The 24,932-nt window shown below is 45.6% G+C and overlaps 1 protein-coding gene across 1 annotated transcript in view; it reads left to right on the plus strand.

The window, feature by feature from the left end:
* Positions 1-1,139: 1,139 nt before the first annotated feature.
* srrm3 (serine/arginine repetitive matrix 3) overlaps positions 1,140-24,932 on the plus strand; it is a 29,994-nt gene continuing 6,201 nt past the window's right edge. The window contains exons 1-9 of the mRNA XM_071901781.2: positions 1,140-1,423; positions 9,782-9,883; positions 15,775-15,879; positions 16,499-16,579; positions 17,105-17,173; positions 19,510-19,545; positions 19,800-19,850; positions 20,474-20,581; positions 21,575-21,740. Of these exons, the coding sequence (XP_071757882.2) occupies positions 1,140-1,423; positions 9,782-9,883; positions 15,775-15,879; positions 16,499-16,579; positions 17,105-17,173; positions 19,510-19,545; positions 19,800-19,850; positions 20,474-20,581; positions 21,575-21,740 (1,002 nt within the window). The remainder of the gene's footprint in view (positions 1,424-9,781; positions 9,884-15,774; positions 15,880-16,498; positions 16,580-17,104; positions 17,174-19,509; positions 19,546-19,799; positions 19,851-20,473; positions 20,582-21,574; positions 21,741-24,932) is intronic.

A 24,932-nucleotide genomic window follows, 5' to 3' on the forward strand; every position in this document is an offset into this window, starting at 1 on the left:
TTCTGTCCCTACAAACCTGTCCTGCCCTGAAGGGACTCAGCGTCTTGCAGCCCTGTCCTCCAGCCCAGCTCAGGCTGTATGGATGTATGTGACCTTGGTCTGCCGCTTCAATTGGGTCCAGGAGATAAGAGAGTTTTATAGAGGAATTCAACTCTCTCTCTCTCTCTCTCTCTCTCTCTCTCTCTCTCTCTCTCTCCCTCTCTCTCCCCTAACCTGCCTCTAGGCGGTACTGGGCTGTTGACTCATGGAGCAGAAGTTGCTGCCAGTGCTGTCGCTGATGATGCATGTCTACATGTGCCCAAGATCCCAAATAACCTGTGTCTGTGTATATGTGTGTGCGTGTGTGTTTGTGTGTGTGTGTGTGTGTGCATACGGGCGCATATGTGCGTATATGCGTGTGTTTGTTTGTAAAGGGTACTGCTCAACTCAGGCAGAAACACTGCAGCCTGTCCAGAGTTGTTAACATCAAGCCACAAACAGCTCATTTTTCAGTTATGAACAGTGTAGCAAGGTAACTCATCAACCAAAACACGCTTGATGTTACCTTATGTAGCTGTGATGGGGCTTTAGAAAACCATACGACTGTATATGGCTGCATGTAATTTCCCAATCATCCACTTCTTTATCTTACTGAACATGGTAAGCAGTGGAAAATGGTAACAAGCACGATTTGCCGACATCAAATAAAGCACACCCACTGTCAAATTAGTTATGTATTTGAACCAGAATTTAATTTTATAAAAATTTGATTTGCTTTCAGTTGGCAGCTTTTTGGCCTTCTCTTAGACAAGTGGTTGTCAAACTGGGGTCCAGGGACCGCAAGGTGTCCTTTATGGGGTTGTAGACGGTCCCCAGCAAAATGAGGAATAGTTTCATTTCACTATAATTGAATTCACTAGAAACTATCCTAATTAGAGAATGCATAAGAATGACTATTTACTAAAATATTTCCATATGAGGGTTCCATGGACAAAATCTTATGGCACTGGGTTCTGTTGCCTAATGTGTGGGAGTCTGTGACATGAAAACAATAACATGAAATGAGAATCCTTGTCTTAGACTGCCAAAATCCACTGGCCTTCCTAGTGTTAAGCTAACCTCTCTCTCTGTCACTTCCATCCCCGCAGAGTGCAGCAACCATGTACGATGAGGCGAGGGTGCCCTCCCCTAAGGACGGTGCAAACGGGGTGCCCCAGCCGGCGGTCCCGGGGGCGGGGCCAGCCACAGGACCGGGAGGGCCGGTGCCGACCCCAGTCCTACGACCTAAAGCTGAGGACGGACAACAGGAGGAGGAAGAGGAGGAGGAGCCCAAAGCAGAGCCTGTCTTGGTGAAAAAGCCACACAGAGAGATCTTGGACCATGAGAGGAAGAGGAGGGTAGAGCTCAAGTGTATGGAGCTCCAAGAGATGATGGAGGAGCAGGGGTAAGTGGATGGGATCAGCAAATAACACAAAAAAACAAGCTGAATGTGCACTGAATAAATGTTGTTTCAACAAGCGTGTAAGTACTCCAGCTGCATTGGGTATTTGATGTCAAGTGACATTAGAGTTTTCAGAGATACATTCATTTTTTTTTTTTTTTTTTCTGTGGGTTGGAGTGCAAGACATGAAAGCATTCTCTGCGTAGTAGAGAACTTGATATTGGCAGGTACCTGCAGGGAGGCTGAGTACCCAAACATTACATAAAAAATTTGATACCTGCCAAAAGTCATATTCATCGCATTATGGGGAAAGGAGAAAAACAAGCCCCTGCAGAAGAAGCTAGTAAACGTAAGATGTTAATAAATGGTGCTCTATACTAACATACTGACTTAAATCCACATTGGCACTTTTCAGAGGTAAACAAGAACACCCCTCCAAACCCCCCCCCCACCTCCCCCCTCATTCATTAACAGAGTGCAAACATGGAGGTTTTCAGTGGCAGCCATGTTTGCTACACAACTTTTGGGGCGTCTCACCAGTGCAACGTCACCCATCCATGGCGCCGTCGCATGTTTGCAGCCAACTCTTGAACTCTGTTTCGATGGCGTTGTCCTCCAGTAATGGTTGTTAGGGCGAGGTTGCCATAGAGACAGCCAATGAAGGAGATAGCCCTGCCTCATTAGCATGCTCCGTCTCCTCCGGCGCTAAGTGAGGGAGAGCTCAGCGTGTGCTAATGCAATGGCCATGGAAATTCGCCGTAGTGACTGGAGACGGCTCTAATCCTCCTAGTTTCACAATCTCAGGGCTTCTCTGGGGCTGATCCGCGCGCACACACGCTCTCCGCTGCTCCACTAACCGCGGCTCGCAGGCAAACTCCAGGCTAGCTGTGACGGTAATTAATGACGAGCTCCGTGACCTTGTGTCGGCGCGGTGCAAACACACTTCCCCACCGAGACCTCGTGAGGTTTTACTCATCACATTTGTCATTTACGTAGAAAGGCCTAATAATCCCTGCCAGATTAGAGAGAGGGACTTTGATTGAATAAGGGCAAAGTCATTAGTGCTTTTTGGTCAAGTTTATTATTCTATAATAGTTATTATGTTACTGTGTCTAACATTAAGCAGATAAGCAGGCTGTTGAAACACAAATCTTGGACTCAGGGCTCTGCGGTGCAAAATATATGGGACCATTCAGAAAACTGTAATCAATGTTAATGCAAATTGAGGCCAGTGATTTATCTTCATTGCAGTCTGTGCTGCCTATAACTCATCTTTTTCTTTTATCTGTCATCATCCTGAAATCACCAATACGTGTTCCAAGGAGTCATTTTGAGCAAGCTTTGAAGCCTGCCACTACTGTTGCTGTGATGGACTATCAGATGAATCCTGCAGTTAGCAGCAGTGGTGCTTGTATTTGTACCATAAGAGAAGCATGGCCAGTAGTCTTGCCAAACCATGTTTGTCTTTGGTTTAACTGAATCTTTATGGTGACTACAGAAAGTAGCTGTAGACAGCCTGGCAGATTTCTTCCACTTTATAAGCCAACATCCCAACTGTCAACTTATGGGTGATGTGCCCTTTGTCAGTATGGTTAGATAAGAGAGATGAGTGGCATAGTACACTCTTGAATGTCAACATTTAAATGTCAACAAGCTTGGTTTGATATAAACTGCTCTGTCCAAAATGACTGGCTGGAATTCAAAGCCTGTGGAAATCAAAAACCTGTTTTTCAGATTTCTGAAACAATATCTCCATTTTTATCTCTATTTTTTTAAGCATCCTCTCTCCAATTGATCAGTTTAGCCCACTATGATCTCACCAAGCCTCCATCACCACATTTCCCCCTGCTGATCTTCCCATTTCAGGGGGGGGAGATAAATTAACTCAGCACTCCTGTGGGGGGTTTGAGTAAGGGGGGGATGCATTATCATATGTCTCTGTCTGGAGCCCCCATTTCTTCCACCCATTTTTCCATCGCTCAATACCTCCCTCCTTCCCCAAGCAAGGCTGGGCTTGTCAGGCAGTGGGGCCTCATTAGGGCTGCGGGGTAATGGTGGAGCTAGGACAGATTGATGTGGCTGAAAGAGAACTGCTGGACTTTAAAAAAAAAAAATTTAAAAAAAAAAGAGGGCCACCGCTGCCATCTGTCAAGGTTCTCTCCTCTTCTCTGCTCATCTCCTGGCTTGGAGTAGAGCTACTTGCTCCTGGTTTAAGAGCAATGTAAAAGAGTCTTAATGTCTAGTGGAGCAGTGTAGTGGCAGCCAGCAGCTTGGCTAATGATGACAGAATACATGGAGACCAGACAGTCGTGCTGACCGGCTGTGTTCAGTCGTCAGACTGCACAAGCTGGACTGGCGGACAGTTGAACTCGAAGGACAGTGACCACTCAGTCGAGTGTTAAAGCTCTGGATGGACTCAAGTCATCTTGTTAAGTTATAATAAAAAGAGAATCTCATTTGCCAGCTTGGCTAAGCACAGCCTCCCTTGCCTATCCAATTTCTAATGTGCCTCTTTAAATGAGAGAGTGCGTGTGCATGTGTGCAGGATTAAGGGATAGAGAGAGGGATGAAACAGAGGGATAGAAAGGAGAGCTATGCCAGGCATTAGACACAATTAAAATGGTGGCTGGACTCTGTTTTCATCTGCTGTGGATTTAAGCCAGTAGGCTCAGCCTCCGCGTCACCCCCCGGTCCCCATCCTGACTGAGGCCTTGGTGAAGGATTAGGCTGGGGGGCAGGTTGGACGCCTGCCCCATTCTCTAACCCCGCCAGCAGTGCGCTCCCCTCCTCCCTGCGCACACAGCCCCTCATCCAGCACCCGCCTTCCGCCCCTCCAGGGCTAAGACCAGGATAAATAGTCTGTCATGAGTGATGGCCTCACCCTGGGAGCCAATTAGAGGAGCTCAGCAATTAAAGAAGTCTGTTCATTTAGCTATCCAAGGCCTGGCAGCATCCCCCCCATTTATTGGCACTTTGGGGTGCTCCGCCTCTGCAGGGAAAGCTGCCCTTTTATGTACATTAGGTGGGTTGGAGGTTGCGTACACCAGGCCATTTATACACGACTAGGAGCTCATCTGTCTGGAACAGCATGAGGGCTTTCAATGGCTGCCATGCGGTCGTTCAGGATGAAACTGGCTCGCCAGCTTGCAGACATGATCTATTGGAAAGTAGTTCTTGTATAGTGTAATGATGCAGGAGGAGAGGGCACACCACATAAAATGCAGGCACCATCGGCAACATCCTGTCCTCTTTCCATCAATAGATGCTGTATGTACTGAATGTTCCAACAAATGGTGAGCTTTTTAGTGCCTAGTGTGGAGCTAGTTTGGCTACTTAATGATAATGTTGCTCAGTGACTGATGCCGAGCTGAGGGGCTGCTCTGTGTGCAAGGGTCCAGACTCTACTTCGGGGGTGTTTTTCCACGCTAATTGAGCCATAATGATTGTGCATGACTTGAACCCCTATGGAGAGTTGGAGCCTTTTTTTCAGCTCTCTAATGAGCTCTCTTCACAGGGCCTCACTCTCTCGCTCAGTTCAAACTGCAGGCTGCTGGGGTTGTCTTTACACACATCAACACTGTGTACGCCCATGCACGCTGCACGCACACCAACACACACACACAAACACACACACAGATTGGCTTTAGAGAGTCACCGAGAGGCCACGTAGACAACAGTGTAGGTGCCAGGACTTGCTCATGCATACAAGTAAGTATACGTACATCAATGGGAAAGAACATTTGAAATAAGAGGCAGGAGAACATAATTTACTCTGCCTGCTTCGCCAAGCAGAAGAATAAGGTGTGTGTGTGCAGGGGGATAATAAATACCTGTTGTTTTAAGGAGGAGTAGAGAAGAGTAGACTGGCACAAACAACAAGACACATCACAACGTTGGGCTTCATACCTGGAGCAGTGTCAAGTCAGAACATGCTAAAGTAAGACAGAAAGGTAAAGATTTATGATTGTGGCTGAGAGCTAAATTTCCCATGTGTTGACTGCTACTGTTGTATGTTTGCTTTAGTAACATCCGCAGTGAAGCTCTTTGAATTGAGAGAGAGTTGTGATGTGAGCAGCTAGGATCCGATGAAGAGAGAAGCACTCAGAGCCACTCAGGCCAGAGCAAAAACTGCCTCTGTTCTGATGGAGGTTTTCCTGCCAGCCAAAGCCTGTGTCATAAGACAGGCTATAAGCCTATGTCCTAAGACGGAAAATTGGAGGGGAAGCCTCTCAGGGAGAATGACCCATTTTATGCATTGTCACCAGGCCAATATAATAGGTCTACGCTGGACAAAACAGCCCCAAATGCTGTCGTTACAGGAGGTCTGACAGAAGATGAGCAATCAAAAAGAGAGGCAACGGCAGATTGTGCTCCTCCATCCATTGATCTGCTTACACTGTGGGGAAGGTGAAAAGTACAGCTTTGTGTGTAGTGAGAGAGATGTATTCTTTCTTCCTTTCTCTCTCTTTCTGTCTGGTACTATCTAGTATCTGTTATCTAACCAGAAAATCTATGACTGAAGAGTGCATCAATTGAAAATCCTCTCCACACAGAGTTAAACCATTTCACCGTGGCGCTCTGCAGGTCGTTTTAATTTGGTCCCTGAAATAGAAATGTGGGGGCTTTTTTTGCCTTCCCGTGTTCCCAGAGCCATTCAATCTTACTAACTACATTGGCATCACTTTGACACTGAACTCTTTGCGGTGGGATTGATGGCTGCAGCGTTTCATAGGTGTACAACAGTGCCTGGGGACGACTTGTGGAAAAGGCTCCTCAGACATCAAACACAGAGACAACGCTGGCAGTCAGCAGGAGTGCGCGCTCACACACACACACACACACACACACACGCCCCACACATCGTCACATCCCCATCAAATCGATGACTATCAGCGTAAGGATGGTCTCTGGGCCACAACTATTCATTTCCCAGGATTGTGAGTTAATGGGGGGAATCTGTGGGTGCTCGGAGCTGTCTAATTACTCCAATCAGGTTCTTTAATCGTGGTGATTTTTCATGGCGGGGGTGGCGGGGAGCCCCTCTCTCTGATCGATGTCCCCTGTCCCTCTCCGCCCCGCTCACTGGGACTCTGCATGCTGTAGGCAATGGGCCTGCCTAAATGGCCTTCATTTGGCTCCACTTGGCTGACTCTAGCCTCTGAACAGTCCCACCTCATACACATACACACTCTCACACACACACACACAAAATACACACGTGTCATACTCAGTTTAACATTCATTTTAATTTGAATACAAATTTCCCCCAGCCTTGCTAAAGACTGACCGCTCCAATCAGCGGTCTGTGCTGTGCCATCAGGAGCGGCGTCAGCACAGGGTAAAGCAGATGGCGTGTTGGGCAGGAAACAGCAACCTTTACAGCTGCAAGAAGTGCTAATTAAATGTGCAGATGAGAGATGTGATGTTTCACTGTGCTCTGCCTAACAGCCTCTGACAAACATTCAATATGAGGCCATTTATGCATATCGATTCTGAGCTCACATGGATTTGTTTTTTTCGCTAACTTCTCTTCAACGCAACTCAAAAAGCTGTCTATCATCAGAGGATGATTTTTTTTAGTGTCTTACATAAACATGGGCTCCTTTGTTTAAGTCCTGTTTCAGATGCTATTCTTCCCAATATGAGCTGAATTAAACTGACAGTCTTTGTGTCCATAGTTGTTCTTCCCTGTAGCTAAACCCGTCAAACATTCACTCAAGTTCCTGCAGGCATTCAGGTGCTGTGGGGATCTTCTGGCCCTCAGCCCATAAACCCCAGGCCCTTTATTAAAGCAGGCCCACCACTGGGCATACGCCCACTGCCTTTGGTTAGCAAGGTAGACCAATCAAAAAGAACTGAACTGTGCGGCGCTTTATGTCGGTAGACTTTGCCGAGCTACAGAACCCAGCGAGCGAGTGGCGGGGCGGCGAGAGAAGGTGGAGAGGAGGAGGAGATTCTCCGGGTCGCGTGTCAACCGAAGCTCTAGCTCCAGGTTATGACCCCTCTTTTCTGTCTTTAGCCGGACTGTCAGCGGAAACAGCTCCAGGCGCTGACATCCTCACCATCATCAGCACAGTGTGAAGCAGAGAGCCCTACAGCCCGGCATCTGTTTGGCCATAGAGCAGAGTGTCTATTCGGAGCCCTCTCACCTCTTTGCCTATTGTGCAGCCCTCTCAGATCCACGCCGGACAGCTATAGGGTCGTACAGATGCACAGAGCAGCTAACGTATGGTGATGGGTCCTGCTCCATGCATGGAAAGCCATGAATATAAAGTGTGTGTTTGTGGCCTCTATTGTGCTGAGTTGACAGCTGCTGGGCTGAGAGATTGCTGTACAGCAGGACCTGATGGTGCTGTCACACCGGCTTGCTCCTGCTTCTGTCGTGCCATCTTCCAGCAACATCGCCTCTCCCTCACACTTCTCCTAATCTCATTCTCCGTGCCGTCGGTGCGCTGATAGCACCCGGCTCGGAATACATGGAATCAGCCGCTGTGTTTAATCTGAGAAAGGCAAACACTCCTCACACTAATGCCATTCCCACACTGAAATGAGCCGCTGGTTAATTTATGAGCCGGCTCATAGAATTTGTCCTGCCATGACTGGCAATTAAGAGAGAGAGAAAGAGAATCTGTTGTCGAGCAAGAGTGCATGTTTCAGCACTGACTGGTGGACAGCTCCCCAGTACTTTGTGTTCCCTCAATGGCAAGTGGAGCTCACATTACAGCTGTAATCACTTATTAAATAGGAAAATAGCACATGTGAGCTGAAACTCGAACACAAAGACCTGTAATGATTTCCTCTTTGATGGGTTCTAAGGCTATATTACATATATTATTATATATTATTGATTTTCTATGAATGCAGGTCAGCTAAGTTTTCCATTGTGGGATAATTAAGGTCTAAATCTGAGCCATTCTGTCACATCCTGGACATCCTTCATATATCCATTGTTGTTGTTTTTTGTATTTTTTGAGTTTGACACGTACATTATGTCATGAATAGTATTGGTCTGAAGCCAGTCGGAACACTGTGATATCTGGCTCCTGGCCACACTTTCACAGCTTCACTTCATCCTCCCTCCCTCCCTCCCTCCCTCCCTCCATCCCTCCCTCCCTTTCTCTCTTCTCTGTGTCTCTCTGACTCTGTAGCTCATTACAGCTTATCACAGCTAGAAGAAGAGCTAGAAGAATGTGAAGATGATGTGAATATATTGGAAGGTCAACTCAGTGTACGGTGCATTGAAAAGGCCATGTACTGTCAATGGTTCAAGGATTCGCGATGAAGCCATTCTTGCTGCGAGCAGATTTCCAGCTGTATGAGAATCATATGAGAATCAGCAGAACAGAACAGGACAGAAGCTGCTTTATTCTCTCTCTTGTTGCATTCAACCCAGAGTCCTCCTGTGTGTGAGGTTGTTTAGACAGGCTGGTTGTTTTGTTGCTGTCCTCCACACAGAGCTGTCACCACTCCTGGAGTGGCCAGCCTGCGGTCAGGAGCTGCTACTTGTGGGAGAATGTAACCCAAAACTGTACGCTTATAACATTTTACTATGTTTAAAGTCATTATGTGCTGCACCAAGTAAAGTCATAATGAAATAAAAGCATATTTGTTCTTTTCAGTGTTGCCGATGTAGCAGTTTAAGCTTATTTCTACTGTTGCATTCATTGAAAGCCACAAAATGCCTAAAACAGAAAAAGCCAGATATTCTCATTTAGAAAATAGGAATGTGCTATACAGTAGGTCTAAAATGTGATACAGTGTTTTCTTTCATATGCCACTGCAGTAGTCCGCAGTGTTCTGTCTGTCTCAGCTCATTGGACAGCTCCTGACGCTGCCCCGTAGTTACTCTCAGTGAGTTGTGTTGCTCGCCTGGGGAATAAAACATGACATCCAGACAGAGCCTGAACAAGGGACCCGCCGGGCGCGCAGGAGATCGACACGGCGACTCATCAGAATATACATCACTTTGTCGCGTGTAAATTAGGTCAGGGCGCGGCGAGAGGACAGCCTTCGCCATTTGTTCGGACTCTATCCTGCCCGCGTGACGGTAGGGGACGACACGGCTCCTACACGAGCATCTGGCAGTTATGACAGATGACAATTAGCTTCGCCAAACGCCGCGGCTGCAGCGCTGCGTTCTCCACGAGCCGCTGCTCCTGTTCTCCATGTCTTCATCGGCCTGTTTGGCCTCAGCACAATCGTTGGCAATCACTGAGATGTCTTCACCCTTGTCTGCTCACTACTCAGCCAAGTAATCAAAACCCCAGATTATTAATGAGTGTGTGTGTATGTGTGTGTGTGTGTGTGTGTGTGTACCTCCACTAACCGCCTTCTCTGTTGTGTCTTCATGTCCATCCTTAGGTACACAGAGGAGGAGATTCGACAGAAAGTGAGCACATTCAGACAGATGCTGATGGACAAAGAGGGGGTTATCACCAGAGAGGGCTCGCACACACAACCAATGTAAGTTACATCAATCATCAGTGTGTGTGTGTGTGTGTGTGTGTGTGTGCCTGTCTCTTTCACTGTCAGTGTTTTTCTGTCATTCACCTTCACTCTTTTCCATTCTCTTTTCTCTCTCTCTGTTTCTCTCTCCCTCTCACACACACTCACACACACACACACACACACACACACACACACACACACACACACACACACAAATACACGTACAATCATACACTCTTCCTCTTCATCTTCCTCTCTGTATTCAGCAGATAGTCCTCTATATTAGGCCCAAAGCAGGCAAATCCTTTTGTTTTTCACTTGATGTATTAGGGATTCAAAGAGGTTTGTGTCCTTGATGTTAAATTAATTGCAAAATGAATACAAATGCCTAATAATAAATGAATACAATATAACTAGGCAGCAATACATATCAAATGCAAGTATAAATTGATTTTAAAAGAGGTTATGAAAAATAAATAGTCTGCCAGCTTAATGTCTTCAGGCAGTCCATTCCAAAGCATAGGGGCCCTAATTGCAAAAGTACAATGAATTTTAGTTTTCATCCTAGTTTTCCACCAGTAACGCCTTTTCCTGAATACGCGAGGCACAGTTTAACCCCGACGCTTTGAAAATAATAAGTGGCATTTTAAAATCAATTCTAAACACTGCTGGAAGCTGATGTAATGAGGCAAAGATTGGCGTGATAATTGTCATTTTGTTTAGTTGGAAGACTGGCGCTAGGCGGGAGGCAGAGAACAAACTGAGTTGCAGGAGTGGAAAAGAAATAAATCCTTGGTGAAACTTTGTCCAGATCATCAAAAGCCACTCACCCACACAAAGGCCACTGCTTTAGCAATCAGAACCAGGAGAAACAGCAACAGCAGGGTGTAGGAGTGGGAGCCCCCCTCCCTGAGCCAGTCCATCATAGTCTTATGTGTGAATGATGGAGTGAGGCGGAGTGGCGGTGGCGATGTGACCTGCTGTCTGTGAACTAATGACTGGTAATGACTCTGATGCTTCCTGTCACACAGGCTGGACTAATGATTCTCTCCTCCCCTGCACCTCGGCCAGTGTCTGACATTTAACTAGACCACACTGAAATGATAAGGGGAGGGAGGGAAGGAATGACGGGGATGAATACACGGAAAGATAGCGTGAGAACCAGTGTGACAGAAAGGGAAGATCGAAGATACAGAGAGAGAAGGGGGAGGTGGGGGGGGGGGGGGTTGTTTGTTTGTTTTTTTGCTTTTTGCATTAGTTCACTTACTTTCAAGGGTACTTTTGTGGGCGAGTCAATTTGGAGTGGCAGAGCTTGCCTCAAATTCTGCAACATTCCCTCTCCAGTAAGGCCTTGATGTGGAAAATTGAAGAGGGTTGTAATTTGCAGAGTTGTTATCCCCCTCACCACGCACCCACACCCTTAAACGCACACTCAAACACACACACAAACACACACACAAACACACGCAGACCTCTATCTGAAGTAATTAGGGCCCCTTTGCTCAGAATGTTGACTTTACCAGTGAAGTGCCTGGATCTGAAGCACTAGCAAGTTATATCGAGCTGTGGCCGGCATTAATCAGCTTGAATAAAAGATGCCCTCTGAGCGAAAAATCTCCCAGTTGTGCAACCTGACACGCAGGTGGCAGAATAAATATAGAAATTGTATTTGTAAATGAAAACAACTCTAGAAGGACGCTATCACTTCCATCATTTCTCTCACCCACGCACTGTTTAAATGGCAGCGGTAAAGTGAAGGTGAACTAGTAAGCTTATGTTTAGTTTAGTTAAGATTTATTGTAATGTGTAATCATAAATTCGCTGTCTTTTCCTCCATGCAATTATAGCTAATGTAAACCCACTGACTGTTAACTAATTTATTATGTTATTGGGGGTGTTGAATGAAATTAATCAGTCTTTTGCCGAATGGATTTTCTTGACTGAAAATGGAAACAAACAAACAACAAAGATAATGAAAGATGGCAACACTTAGCGTGAACTCCAACATGCAGCTGTTATGAGGCTGTTTTTCAGATGTTATGAATATGTTGTAAACTGGAGATCTTATATAGTGTTAGTGAAAACGAACCATACAGTCTCACACATCTCTTTCATCTGAATGCAGCCTGCTATAGACCCATCTCTTAATTAGGTGACCAGTAGTAGTTTGTCTATGCCACTTTTTCATTGCCAATACTGGTTCTGAATACCCAATTTTACCAATCCACGCAGACTTAATTATCTTTTATAACTAGATTTTGCTTCTGTTTCAATACCAGCCCAAGTATGATGGTTTTGACTCTGAAGAGTGAGCAATCCTTTGTATACTAAAGCATTTTGGCCATCTAAAGTGGTCTGAAACACCATTTTCTGATGGAATGTTTAGCAAAATTGACCTAAATACATTTCTACAATTAATGTTTGTGAGTGTTTTTATATAATTTGAAGATAGAAAATGATGATGTGAAGTGCTTTCAAATATAGGAATAGCAACATAAGTGAATCATTCCATACTTCTTATTTTACTAAGTTTAAGTTTAACTACTGTTTCACATAAAGGTTTTGCAGCAAAGTGGAATATTTGAAATCAAGTTTGCACCATGTTTGGCTGAATCAGTTCATGTCAGTGAATCAGATCACATAAAAAGGTCCTCATTGGCTGATGGCCAGTTTTTTTATGGTCTGCTCCATATCAATGCATTAGACTGGTGCATTCCCATTTAAGTGTAATGCTTAAGCATATATGTTACTTTTTAGGGAAACATTTGAAAATGTAACAAATTTTACATTAAAGCTATTACATTTCTGGAAGCACACTTGAATAAATGTTTGAATCTGAAAAAGAAAGAATTTACTGTCTACTTACTGAGTGAGTGTGCACTTTTAGCGAGTGGACAGGCTCCACATAGTTTCACAAAAGTACATACTAAAATAATGACATAAAAATGAACTTGAATTAAAATGTAAAATGAAAAGAAAGGGGGGGTAGGCTTCATCATGATCTCAGCTATACTGCTGCCTGTGTGTTTGCTCAGTTGGGAGGTTTTACTCAGAGGCCATCTTTTCCACAGGGACTAGCTCTATTGACAGGCCAGGCCCCACAGCCGCAGCTTAATACTCTTACACACTAGCAATAAACAGCCAGCAGTAAGCATGGCTGTGCCAGCTCATAACTCTGTTTACCGATGTCCTACATTGATTTCCTACAGAATGGATGGGAACGGAGAGAGAGAGAGAGAGAAAGAATGCGGTGTGTAAAGCCTCTCCGAGCCGTCCGGGCTTAAACATCTTGGCTGTCCGATCAGAGCAGGATCAATGTGGAAACTGACCCTGGGCTTCCCTATCCATTCACTATCTGAGAAACTGCTGGAGACCAACATTTCTTCATTATGAAGCAGAAACATCTTTCATTCCAACACAAAACTGATGTGATATTCTTTATTGTCGGCCGCGTATCGAGTTAGAATGCATCCAAGACGTCAAGGTTTTCCCCGCAGGATTACGGAATTGATCTACTGAGCTCTGCTCTATCTCAGCTTAAATTTCCAGCCTGATCAATCTTTCATCTTACTATGACCGCCATAAAGCAGCTAGCTTTACCCCCACCCTCATACTGAAGAGCACTCAGCCCGACCTCCACCTACCCGCCTCCAGAATAACAAACTATAACTCTTTGCGGCAATAGAAATATATCCGGCCCTTCGCTGGCAGAGTGGCTGTCTGGGCAGGGGATATGAATGAGCTGCACTGCTTTGTGCTGCAGCCCTGAGGAGAGCCGTGGCCACAGTCCATCACTGCCAGGTCCCAGGGACAGTGGCTGAATTAGTGAGCCTCTTGCCTCACCAGGCCGCCATTAGGCACAGAGACACTCACTCATCTGCCTAACAGGGATGCTGTCTTGATCACGACCGGGCCGGGCAGATGTCTCCAGCATATTGGAGCCTGTCATCAATTAAGAGTCAGAGACAGGGTGGGGAATTAGTTGATTTATCACTAATGACTCAGCACTGGGGGCACGAGATAGTTTTGATTGTTGGTAATTGCTCTATTTGGCCGTGTGCTTCATTCACGCACCTAACGTATACAGAGACGCTAATCATAGGCAAAAAGGCACAAAGACTGGGAGCATTGAGATTTTACATGTAAGTTTATCCAACGCATGTCTCATCATCCGGTGACTTTTCCTTTTACTTTAGAAACTAAATACAGTGTAGCTTTTGCAATTTTCTCTGCAGAAAATCCCCCCTAATTGTGCCAGAACAATGTGCCACAGGGCATCGGCACCTCAAGTGTAAATGTGTCTCCCTCTCCTCCTCCAGCTCGCTGTTCAACAATTAAACGGCCCCTGCTTTTTCAAATGGTGGAGTGCCATCGACTTGCCGTGTATGATTTATTTGAAATGCCATCTAGCCTACATTCGCTCATAGACAGAGTTTCCAACTCTATTAAGATGCCAACTCTGATCTGAACCCTCTGTCTCTCCCACGCTGCCTAAAGTTGTTTACTTCTGTCCTCAATTGATTCTGCTTTCTGAGACTGTTGTTGTTGTTCAAGCTACTTCTTGAAATGATTTCATGGTTGAAAATTAACATGATTTCTAATGCATGTTTATTCATTGGAGTGTGTGTCTGCGAGTGTGTATGTGGGCACGCACACGTGTGTGTGTGTTTGCGCGGCCTTCTGTGCATGTGTATATGTGTGTGTGGAAAAGGCTATCAGTGTGAAGTGAGGTTATTCTGCTGGTACTTGGCATCCCTGCTGTGCCCAGTGGTGCTCAGCCAATTAAGGGCTCTGTTGCCCGTCTCTTCCCAACAAACAGACAGGCCCGGCCCTGTTCAATCCACTACATACTCCTCTTTCAGATACTTCACCCCACTTGCTACGAACACAGACCTCCTTCCCTGCTTCCCTCCCTCTCTCTCTCTTTCTTCGCCACCCCTCCTTTCCCTCTTGATCTGAAGAAACGAGGTAAAATTCCCCCTGATCGCGCGCCCCTGTTGTGTTTGATCTCCTCCTTTACTAGGGAAGCACTATCCTTTCCTTTTATAGCTATTCGGTCCTTTGTCGCTTCACTCCTTTCGTCTGACTACTCCTGCCCGTTTTCATCTCTCTCTTACTAATGGAGGCTGCCTGCATAGTCACGGAGGTTATGTCTCTGTCATCATTGCTCTAATCCCAGTAATCTCTACATACGCTTCCATATGCGATGTCACTATGTACACCGCAGAAAGCCCAGAGCGGGACTTACTGCGGTTGTAACTATTCCAGGCTGTGACAGGGACAGACAGAGACGGAACTGCGCGAGTCTAAATAATCAGTGTGGCGTGTTTTCCTCGGTTTCTTCCCCCCGCGTGGCATCAGCAAGGTCAGATCCGGTTGGATGGGAGGAGGGCACATGCGAGGGAAGGGAATAAAGGGGGAAGGAAGGGAGGATTAGGGAGGAGGGTGCTGCCATCTGTCTGTGTGTGTGTGTGTGTGTGTGTGTGTGCGTGAGAAAGAAGGGGGAGGATATGGATCCCATGAGCTGTTGAGATGTAAGAGTGAGAGTAGATGATATTCTGACAACTAGTTTTATGAAAGATTGAAAATGCCTGTATCCACCCTCAGTCACATAGAGGCATCCGTGTTAAGTCTGTGCCATATATAGACTTGGATCAAATGGTATTTTCATATACTTTATGTTTTTTTTTCACCCACATTATGTGCCAGATGGGTGGGTGGAGCTACATACTTTATGGCATTACAATGAGGGTGAAAAGGTTTAGACTGTCACTATGAAGTCTCTTATGAGAATTATTTGCAAATAGTCTTTGACCATGCATATGCAGTGTTATTACTCCTCCTACTCATAATACATACATACTTTCTTTTTGCCCATCATTGACCCTTGACCCTTGTGCATTCAGGGTCAACCACCTGCACTATGAGCATGACGACAAATACGAAGGTGACCCAGAGTTGGTCGGCTATGAGGAAGGAGACTATGACCACTATTACCATAGTGAACACAGGTAACACACACACACACACACACACATGCATGTATACACACACACACACACACTGGTGATGACAGCCTCTTGCTTCTCGAGCGGTAAATCGAATCAGCCATCCATTTTGCTCCTACGCATGGCCTTTGGATGTTTCTTTTGATAATATCTATGAAGATGAAACTGATCCCAGGTTAAGAGTGCTCTTCAGATCCACTAGCTAAGCTCATGCCGCTCAGTATTCAGCATGCTCCCGGAGACGCACGCTCATTATTATTTATGTTTGAAAACCCAATATACAAGAGGTCAATTAGATTGTGTTTTCCTCGTGTGTCAGTTCCCACAAAAGATTAAACGTATGCCTGATCTCCTTGAAGCGATTTCCTGTTTCGTATGAGCGCATATTGCGGGTTATGGCAGAGCAAATAGAGGAAATGAGAAAATAGATACGTGGTGTTGATATGTGGTTTGCCTTGTTATCGGCACGGCAGCAAATAACTATAATCATAATTTTATTCTTTGGAGTGAAGATTATTCCAATAACAAGCCCTTGCAATTTATTTCTGCCTCTCTCTCTCTCTCTCCCTCTCTCTCTCAATCTCTCTCTCCCTCTCTTTCTCTCTGTCTCCGGCCAATTCAGAGTGAAGAGGAAATCAAGCAGCTCTCCATCCCCTCGTCCAAAGAAGAGGAAGAAGAAGAAATCTGGCCGCCGAAGGAGTCGGTGAGTGGAAGTGGCTTGCACTGATGAAGTGGTTTGATTTTTCTCCCTTTTCTCTCCTCGTTGACAGAATAATTACGCCGTGGTTTTTGTTAAAGGAAAATTCCAATTATTTTCCTGTGAACGTTGCGAGCGCGCCATCAGATTGCAATTGTGGAGAGAGAGAGAGGAATCCTGTGAGGAGTGATTAGGCGAGCGTAGTAGGCATGTCTTCCTTTTTATTCTTTTGACAAGGTCAGCAAAAGAAGGAGAGGGAGAGAATGAGAGAGTAAAGCGGTGCTGCAGCCAGAAAAGAGTGAAGAGAAGAGAAAGGCAGAGAGGTGAATAGAGCTGCGGACAAAGAGATCCTCGGTGAAGAAAATCAGCTGATCTACTGTAGTATCGCACCTTCGCCAACAACGAGGTGTAATGCAATGTGACGCAATAATGTGTGAGAAGCCAAATCTTAGAGGCGCGCCGAGGCTCAGTTCGCAATCGGGCCATGAGAAATTTCTCTCTCTCTCTCTCTCTCTCTCCCTCCATCCATAGGTTTGACAGCTCCTCACCCACTCGCAGAGAGAAGAAGAAGAAGAGTGGGAAGAAACACAAGCGAGACAGGTGAGTGGATGTGTGTACGTACAGCGTGTGTGTGCCATCAAAGACGCGTCGTTACGAGACAGACTCCGAGTCTTTAAGGGTTTGACATCAGTCGTCCTCAGGATGCGGAGATAGAGTCACAGTTTGTTGACGTGTCGTTTCTCTGAAATACAAAGAGCGCACAGTGATGCAATGAAGGCCTCACGGATGCGTCGTCACATTCTACAGAGCAACCTTCATACCGATAAGGAAATAGAGGCAGTGTGAGGGGAATATTAAAAAATATCGCCCCTCTCCTTTCATTACGGATGGTATTTAATACTTCTCCCCGAAATAATGTTGCTTACATTTCCCTGTTGTCTTTCTTCGCCTCTTGTGCCAACAATGCAATAATCATAGCGTAAGTGCAGAATGAGAACGAAGGGAAGAGGGGGATAAGAGAGAGAGAGAAAGAGGCAGAAGATGAGAGAGAGAGAGAGCTCATCAACAAATACCTCTGCAGTGCCTAGGGATATCATAACGACAATAAGCAATTGTAAAGAGTGCACTCCTCCTCCAATTCCTCTCTCTCTCAGGCTGACTGGGGGGGGCGGGGGGCGAGATGTGTTCCTCTAATAACCGAGCCTGTACGGGGGCGCGCAATACAAGAAAAATGAGCCTCTCACCAAATTGCTGAGCATCACTGCACTGGCCCCGCTCTCGTTTCCCGCCTCCCATCCATCCACGCGCACCCAAGTCTCCCTCGCCCTCTCCCCCTGGTCCCCACCTCTCTCTCCCATCCTCAGATAACTCCAAAGCCGCTCTGCATTGCAGGTATTGTTGATGTATGAATAATGTATAGACGAGGCAGAGGGGAGAAACGGCGTGCGGGGGTTCCTCCCCAGAGACAGGAGCCGGCCTGCCTTGATGCTAGACTCCTTTGGAGGCACACAGTAGGAGGGGGCGGAGATTACTGCGATCCAATACAGCACAATCCATACCGTTGGCTGTTTATAATACGCAGCTCGCTTTACATAATAGCTCCGGGTTGGGCTCGTGCCCATTTGAATCCATATTCATCTTCCGCGGGGCCATATACTATCCATCTGTCTTTGCGGTAGCAGGTTAGGTGAGGGATTTAACTGTGACCACAGTGTTAGGGGAGGCGGTGTGTGTGAGAGAGAGGAGAGGGGGAGAATAATGAGCTCTCCAGAACAAGGCTCCCCAGTTGATTCCCTCCAGTGGGGAAACAGGGGCTGCTACTGGTGCCACAGCACTAAGTCACATATCAGCCATATACATTACCTTGACAGCTTTATTACCCCTCTCTCACTGAGCCACGGTGAATCAACACAGCCGCCGCTCCCTCCCTCCCTCCCTCCCTCCCACTCCGCCGCATGTTGTAGGTGTGTAGAATAGCAGCGGAGAGATGTAGGGCTCTTTAGGAAAATAGCAACAACTCTCAGAGACCAGTCTGACTAATCACCATGGAAACTGCAATGAGGGTAAAAGTGATGTGGAGGTGATGTGTCAATCCGACGCTGAGGACCGAGGAATGGCCATCCTCCCCCTCATTATGTTCAATACGCGGTTAGAGGGGAATGCCACTGAATTTCAGCGCTAAACGTTTAGCGTTCCTGGTTTGTAAGAAGGAGCAGTGTCTAGAAAACCAATTGGAAAAGCCGGCTGTGAGAGCACCCCAGGGAATTTTTTGCAAATATGGATACGTTTGTTTCAGATTGGTTGGCTGAGCGCGTTCACATGTATATCATTAATAGTGTGATACTGAAATATTGCCACATGAAAATCCTGTTCACAGTAACCTGAACATGCTCATATTCTGACCATGAGAAGCCGAAGTGTAATAGCTGTGATATGCAGGCATTAGCAGGGCTACTGAAGCATGTTAATGCCTTATCCTATTTACCACTGGCTTTCTGTTTTTGTAATATTTGGAATGTTCTGTTTATTTATGTGCAGAGGGATATTTGTGATCGGATGGATATAAACATCTTATCCCAAATATGACCTTAATAAGAGCTATTATCAGGAATACTGTGTAGCTAAACGCACTCACTGCTATAAAATGAAGCTCATTTGAGTGGGAAAGCTCACACACATTCAGTGACTCTGTGTTTTCTGTCCTCCACGTCCATATTCATTGGAGGTGCTCCATGGCGCGCGGCTCGATGACAACACAGATTAGAGTCTGGGTTTGGCGGTGTGTAGCGTCGGGGGAGATTTGTTCATGTTTACAAATATCCCGGTCCAGAGCAATAGCATATGTGAATTCTTAAATTGAGTATAACGGCGTGTCGCTCTCACGATAACATCATAATAACGGCTGTGGTGTGGTGTTTTTTTTTTTATCTTTGTAGATCCGCATCTGGTTCTAGGAGAAAGAGGAGATACAGGTGTGTATGAAACAGGGAAAAAAACAGAAATATCATAACTGGACCACCACTGTAAACAGCATTGTTCATGAGGAATTATGCTGTAAATGAGTTTACTTAGGAGTACTTGTAAGGTCTGCATTATTGCTTGAAGTCATTTCTGCTGATGGATTGCAGTGAGCAATGCACTGAGCTGTATTTGCCATGGGAATGTATATTTTCAGTGCTTTCTTGTACGACAGGTTTCATTATCTTACTTGTGGCGTTTGTTTCAGATCGGGCAGCCCAAAGAACAAACACAAAGACAAGAACAAACAGAAAAAGAGGTAAGACACACACACGCTGCTTTTCCCATTTAGAATCACCTCCCCGCTCCATCAAAATGAGGCTCTCCCTGATAATACCCTTTACATGTTAGCGTCGAGTTGACAAACAATCATTTTCTTCCTCACACTGTATAGAAAAGATAACATATTTGCAAATTGGTTATGTTGAGTAATAGTTGAGGCGTATATACAGCATGCAGGGAGAGTGTTCGGCACAGCCAGTCTTCTGCACAGAGGGAAATAAACAGTGAACAATAGGCTCAGTGTACAACAATGGGTACAACTGCAATCACGTTCAGTCTCTCATAAATTTATATTGGTATTTTACACCCATTATCTCCGGCTCAGACTCACAGAGAATACAAAACAAAGTAAAGCACTGAGTGCGTCTTGTGACTTCAAACACAATTTCCATCCTACACATTGCACCCTGTCTTGATTAGAATATATATTGAAACTGTTTGGCAGTGCATGAAGTGTTTTACATATCATGGGAATACATATTGACTACTGAGCTCATCGTGGTGTGTGTGTGCTGGTCTTGTGTGCATACATACACATGGAATTTGTGTATGTGTGTGTGTGTGTGTTTGTGTGTGTGTGTGTGCGTGTCCATCCAACAGGTCCCCCGGCGAGTCCCCCAGCAGGCGGTCTCAGCGTCGAGGCAGCTGCTGTAGCTCCCGTAGCGCCTCGCTGTCCTCCACCCGCAGCACCTCCAAGTCTCCAGCCAGGTACACCCTTCACCACACACACACACACACACATTCATAAATACATGCACACATACACCAAGCTGTGTCACACACTGATACTGAATATAGAGCAGTTGCTGTGGTGACTGTCAGTCTCTCCCCGCAATCATTTATTCTCGATCCTCGGGGGATAGATTAGGATACAAATGGAGCTCCTCAGCACGTCTTATAATAACCCCCATTAAACGCCTGTGATTTTCCACCCTGCACTATTTGAGCTCAGTGCAAAAAATATCCATCTTAACCAGTCATTTAATATAGTATTGCGTCTTGAAATAACATATTTTTGTTAAAAGACATGAATATATCTGCCTGGCTTGAGATCATTTCACCTGTTTCTGATGCACATCAACTCGTTTCAAGACATTTCTAGAATCCAGCATCATTTTCCTGATACCTCATTCTGTCTTGTTTAAAGATACTGACACGTGTTTCCAGAAAATTCCTTAAATGAGTTGAACTGCATTGGAAACAAGTGGAATTGTCTTACCACATTGGGAGAATCTTTCACTTGTTTTGAGACAAATGAGATTATAAAAGGGCAATAAGTACAATTTTTACTGCCCCATAGCACAAAATGACCATAATGTCTGTGGAGGGTTGATAAGGTTATTGTTCATACCACTGACTCAACAATTACTTTGCCAGGTGCTGAGATTTTTGGCTTTCAAAACTCATATTCCAGAGCATACTGGAACAAAAACGTCCCGCCCATTGGACTTACAAGACACACCAATCATTTGTGTCAACTGCAGGCCACCGTAGCTCAAGGGGGCGGGCGGGGTGAGAGGAGTCGGGGGTGGCAGCAGTGCCAGAAACCTGTTGATATTGTTGCAATTCTTACTGGTTGCCAACAAAGGTCGATAGGAGTCATAGATGACTTAATGCCCCCCTTTTTAGGATGGACTTTGCTCTCCTTGGGGAAGTGGGGTTCCTGTGGTTTTGTTAAGCGTGTCTCTCTGCTCCCTCCAGACTGAACTCCAAGCACAAGACGGACGGACACAAGGCGTCCAGCACCTCGCTGTCCCCGGGCCCCAACAGTCCCACCACGTGGCACAACGGGCACCACAGCCAGCGCAGCCGCAACGGCAAGGCGGGCAGACTCAACCACGCCGCCGAGGGCGAGAAAGGGCACGATGTATGTAATCTCCTCTATTTTGCCCCCCCTCCCCCTCCCCAGCTCCCCCCAAACCCCCCACCCACCCCAATGGTATCTGCCACAGTCTCCTCAGATGAACTTGAGTTTTATCTTACTCTTTTTGTGTTGGTTGACATGAATTCTCCTCTTTGATTTTGGTATTAAAAGATTTCTCTCTTTTTTTTTTCTTTTTTTTGTGGTTATTCCTAGTTTGTAGGCCAGTTTTGTTTTGTTTTTTTAATTGTTGACGTGTAAAAGGCACTCTTGTCCTGTGTAACACTTACTGCTGCTGCTGCTTTGTTTCTGGCTCTCTTTGACTCCTCTGCCATCTTGTTTTTTTGTTGTTGTTGTTGTTTTCTGGTAACAGAGGGAGGGAGCAAAGGGAAGAAGGTTCTAGTGTTTCTATCGAGGACAGGTCCTCTGAGTCACAGCACAGCATTAGCATGCCACATGTAGCCTCCAATGAAAATATGAGCAGCACAGGCACGCAATGTTTCCAAATGAACGGGCAACAAAATCTGTTGTTTCTTCCCAGCGGTTGCCTGCTAAGGCATGAGTCAAGAAATTCACAGTCAGTTGAGCCAGGGACAGGTATGACTACTTCAAACATTTGCTTCCCCCTCAAAGGTCCTTGTACGTGAAGAAATATCAAAAAGTGAGACGCATGAAAAATCCTTATTAGAATTTATTAGGATTGAGAACTTCTAAGTTATCCTGCAGATAAATCTTAATTAGCAGAATGTTGCCAGAGTCAAGATCAGACTTTTGATAGTGCTTTAAAGTGATAGCAATCTGCGATACCACCTTGAACTGACTAATCCAATTAGCAGATGCAAAGGTAACAGTCTTGATCCCAGCATACCAAAATGTACCAGAACAAAAAGTGCATAGGAAGTGACAAAGTGCAGTTTAGTATTGTTAGAGTGGCAGCACTCTTCCAGGCATCAGCTGTATCTGCTGATGTGACCTCTGTTACAGGACTGTGTTGAACTGCTCTGCCTCCACATCATGCCCCAGGATACGGCCTTTTAGCGGCGCAGGCATTATGCACGGAGCTCTATTCTTAAAACAGTGAGGCATACTGGGATTTCCATTGCCAAAGTTGACTAAAAACACAATATGAAGACGACAGTTCCCGCTTCACAGTGAAGCTTACACTACAACCTGTTCACAATACAATCGCAGAATGTGTTATTTTTCGTACGTATGCTCCTCTCTAACTATCCCATTTGGAACGGCTCCCATGTTTTGGCTCCTTTGAAATGGTAACCACTTCTGTTAGTCTCTGATTGACTAAGAGAGGCTGGCTGCGTTGTGTTTTAAATCACTGTCCGCTATTATGGAAACAACCCTGCTCTCCCATACTGTAAATGGATCATTAGAGCTGGACTAACAGTCATTGTGTTGGAATAAAACTGCCAGCCTCGCTAACCAAACAAAAGGCATCACTTAGACCAAAGGGATAGCTAGTGTTTCACTGCTGAATAAGCAACTAAATGGGCTGCAATCAGCCTGTAGGCATTCCCTCCAGAGAAATGATTTAGCAATGCTGTCTCCTATTTCCTCCTCCAGCTTGCATGTGTCTATGAGAAGGTCTCACCTGCTCTCTCTCTCTCTCTCTCTCTCTTTCTCTCTATCTATCTCTCTCTCTCCTTGCTTGTCTCATTCATTACTGTTTCTTTTCTGCTTTTTTGTTTTCTTATCGATTTTAAGTGGTACTTACCCATGAATAAATGCCCAAACTTTTCTGTCTCGTTTATGTAAAAAGCACTCATATGCTTTGGAACCGGACCAAGTAGGTTAACTGGGTATGTGTCATAGTTTCTTCTTGTCAATACAGTTGTCTTTCTTTCAAGCACATGCTCTGCTCAGTGATAGATCCTCTTCTCCTCCGGAAGTCAGAGCAGCTCCTGTCAAACCAGCAGGAGTTCATAGACAAGCCCCTCTCTACTGTACTGTTTCACTTTACCATGTTGATCTGCATGTTGCCCCTAGGTGGCAGTATCTCTTCTGTCCCTGACGTTCATTTCTACTCTTGTTTGTTCAAGGCCAGTGGAGAATGGCAAGGGAGGTCTCTGTGATCAGTCTGATGTAGATTTGAGCCACTCAGTGGGGGATGTAGTGAAAGGGGAGCGTTTGATTGGCTCAAATTTTCAGCAGCATCTTTGTAGCGCAAGGTGACGTTGCCACTCTTGTTAATCTCCACCAAAAGCTGAAATCTTCTCTTTTTTTTTTTTTTTTAAATCCCCAACCAGAAGTCTCAGTCACCCTGTTTGCACAGGAGAGTGGTTATGTCTGAACTAGATCCCACAGAGGCCTGATGGTTCTGTAGCAGCGCTGTGGTTTAGCACACGGACTGTACAGCAGCTCTGGTTTTCTATCTGTCCTTTACATCTCAGTTTGTGCTCCTGTAGTAGTCCTCTTGCTCATTATTAATGGATGTCTGCAAACACTTCAAACACAAGTACATGGAGTCAGCGCAATCTTGAAAATGAAATCGTACAACTCACACATTTATGAACGTTGGTATTTTTAAAGGGACCCAAGCCATTTTGAATGTGAGCTCCCTCTTCGCAGTTTATACAGCAGAATTGACCGAGCTCCCTAAGGCTCCCGCTTACAATACCCGTGCATTCATTGAATAAATAAAAAAAAATGAAAAAAACGATTGCCTAGAAGAAAGTTGGGCCGACGTCCAAATAAAAGACTTGAGAAGGGGTGTTGCGCTGTTGCTGGAGAACACCCAGGCCAAAATGTGACTGGGGTCCCTTTCAAATGTGCTGACTCTCTAGTTTGTCCATTTTAGCAGTGACTGCCCCTCCGACACACTGCCCCCCCCTACCTGTTCATCTGTGTCATGTGTGACTCACGTCTTACTCTTGTCGTCCTGGCATTCTCTTCCCCCCATATCTTTGTCATCTGCCAGCTCTGCATGCCCTCCTCCTCCTCCTCCTCCTCCTTCCTTCCCTCCCTCCTTCCCTCTAGCTACTCTACTCTATATGGATTTCCACTAATATAATAATGAACTCTATCCGCTTTACCTCTCTCCTTTCCCCCTTTTGATACAAATATGGCTGCATTTGTACAAGCGAAAAAGACAGCAAATCATGTAGTGTATAGATTCATCCTTTGTTACTAATTTTTTAGTTTGATTTGAATTCCACCTGGGTCCCCCCCCCCTCCCTCTCCCCA

Source organism: Centroberyx gerrardi, chromosome 11 (assembly GCF_048128805.1).
Source record: "Centroberyx gerrardi isolate f3 chromosome 11, fCenGer3.hap1.cur.20231027, whole genome shotgun sequence".
Taxonomy (NCBI): domain Eukaryota; kingdom Metazoa; phylum Chordata; class Actinopteri; order Beryciformes; family Berycidae; genus Centroberyx; species Centroberyx gerrardi.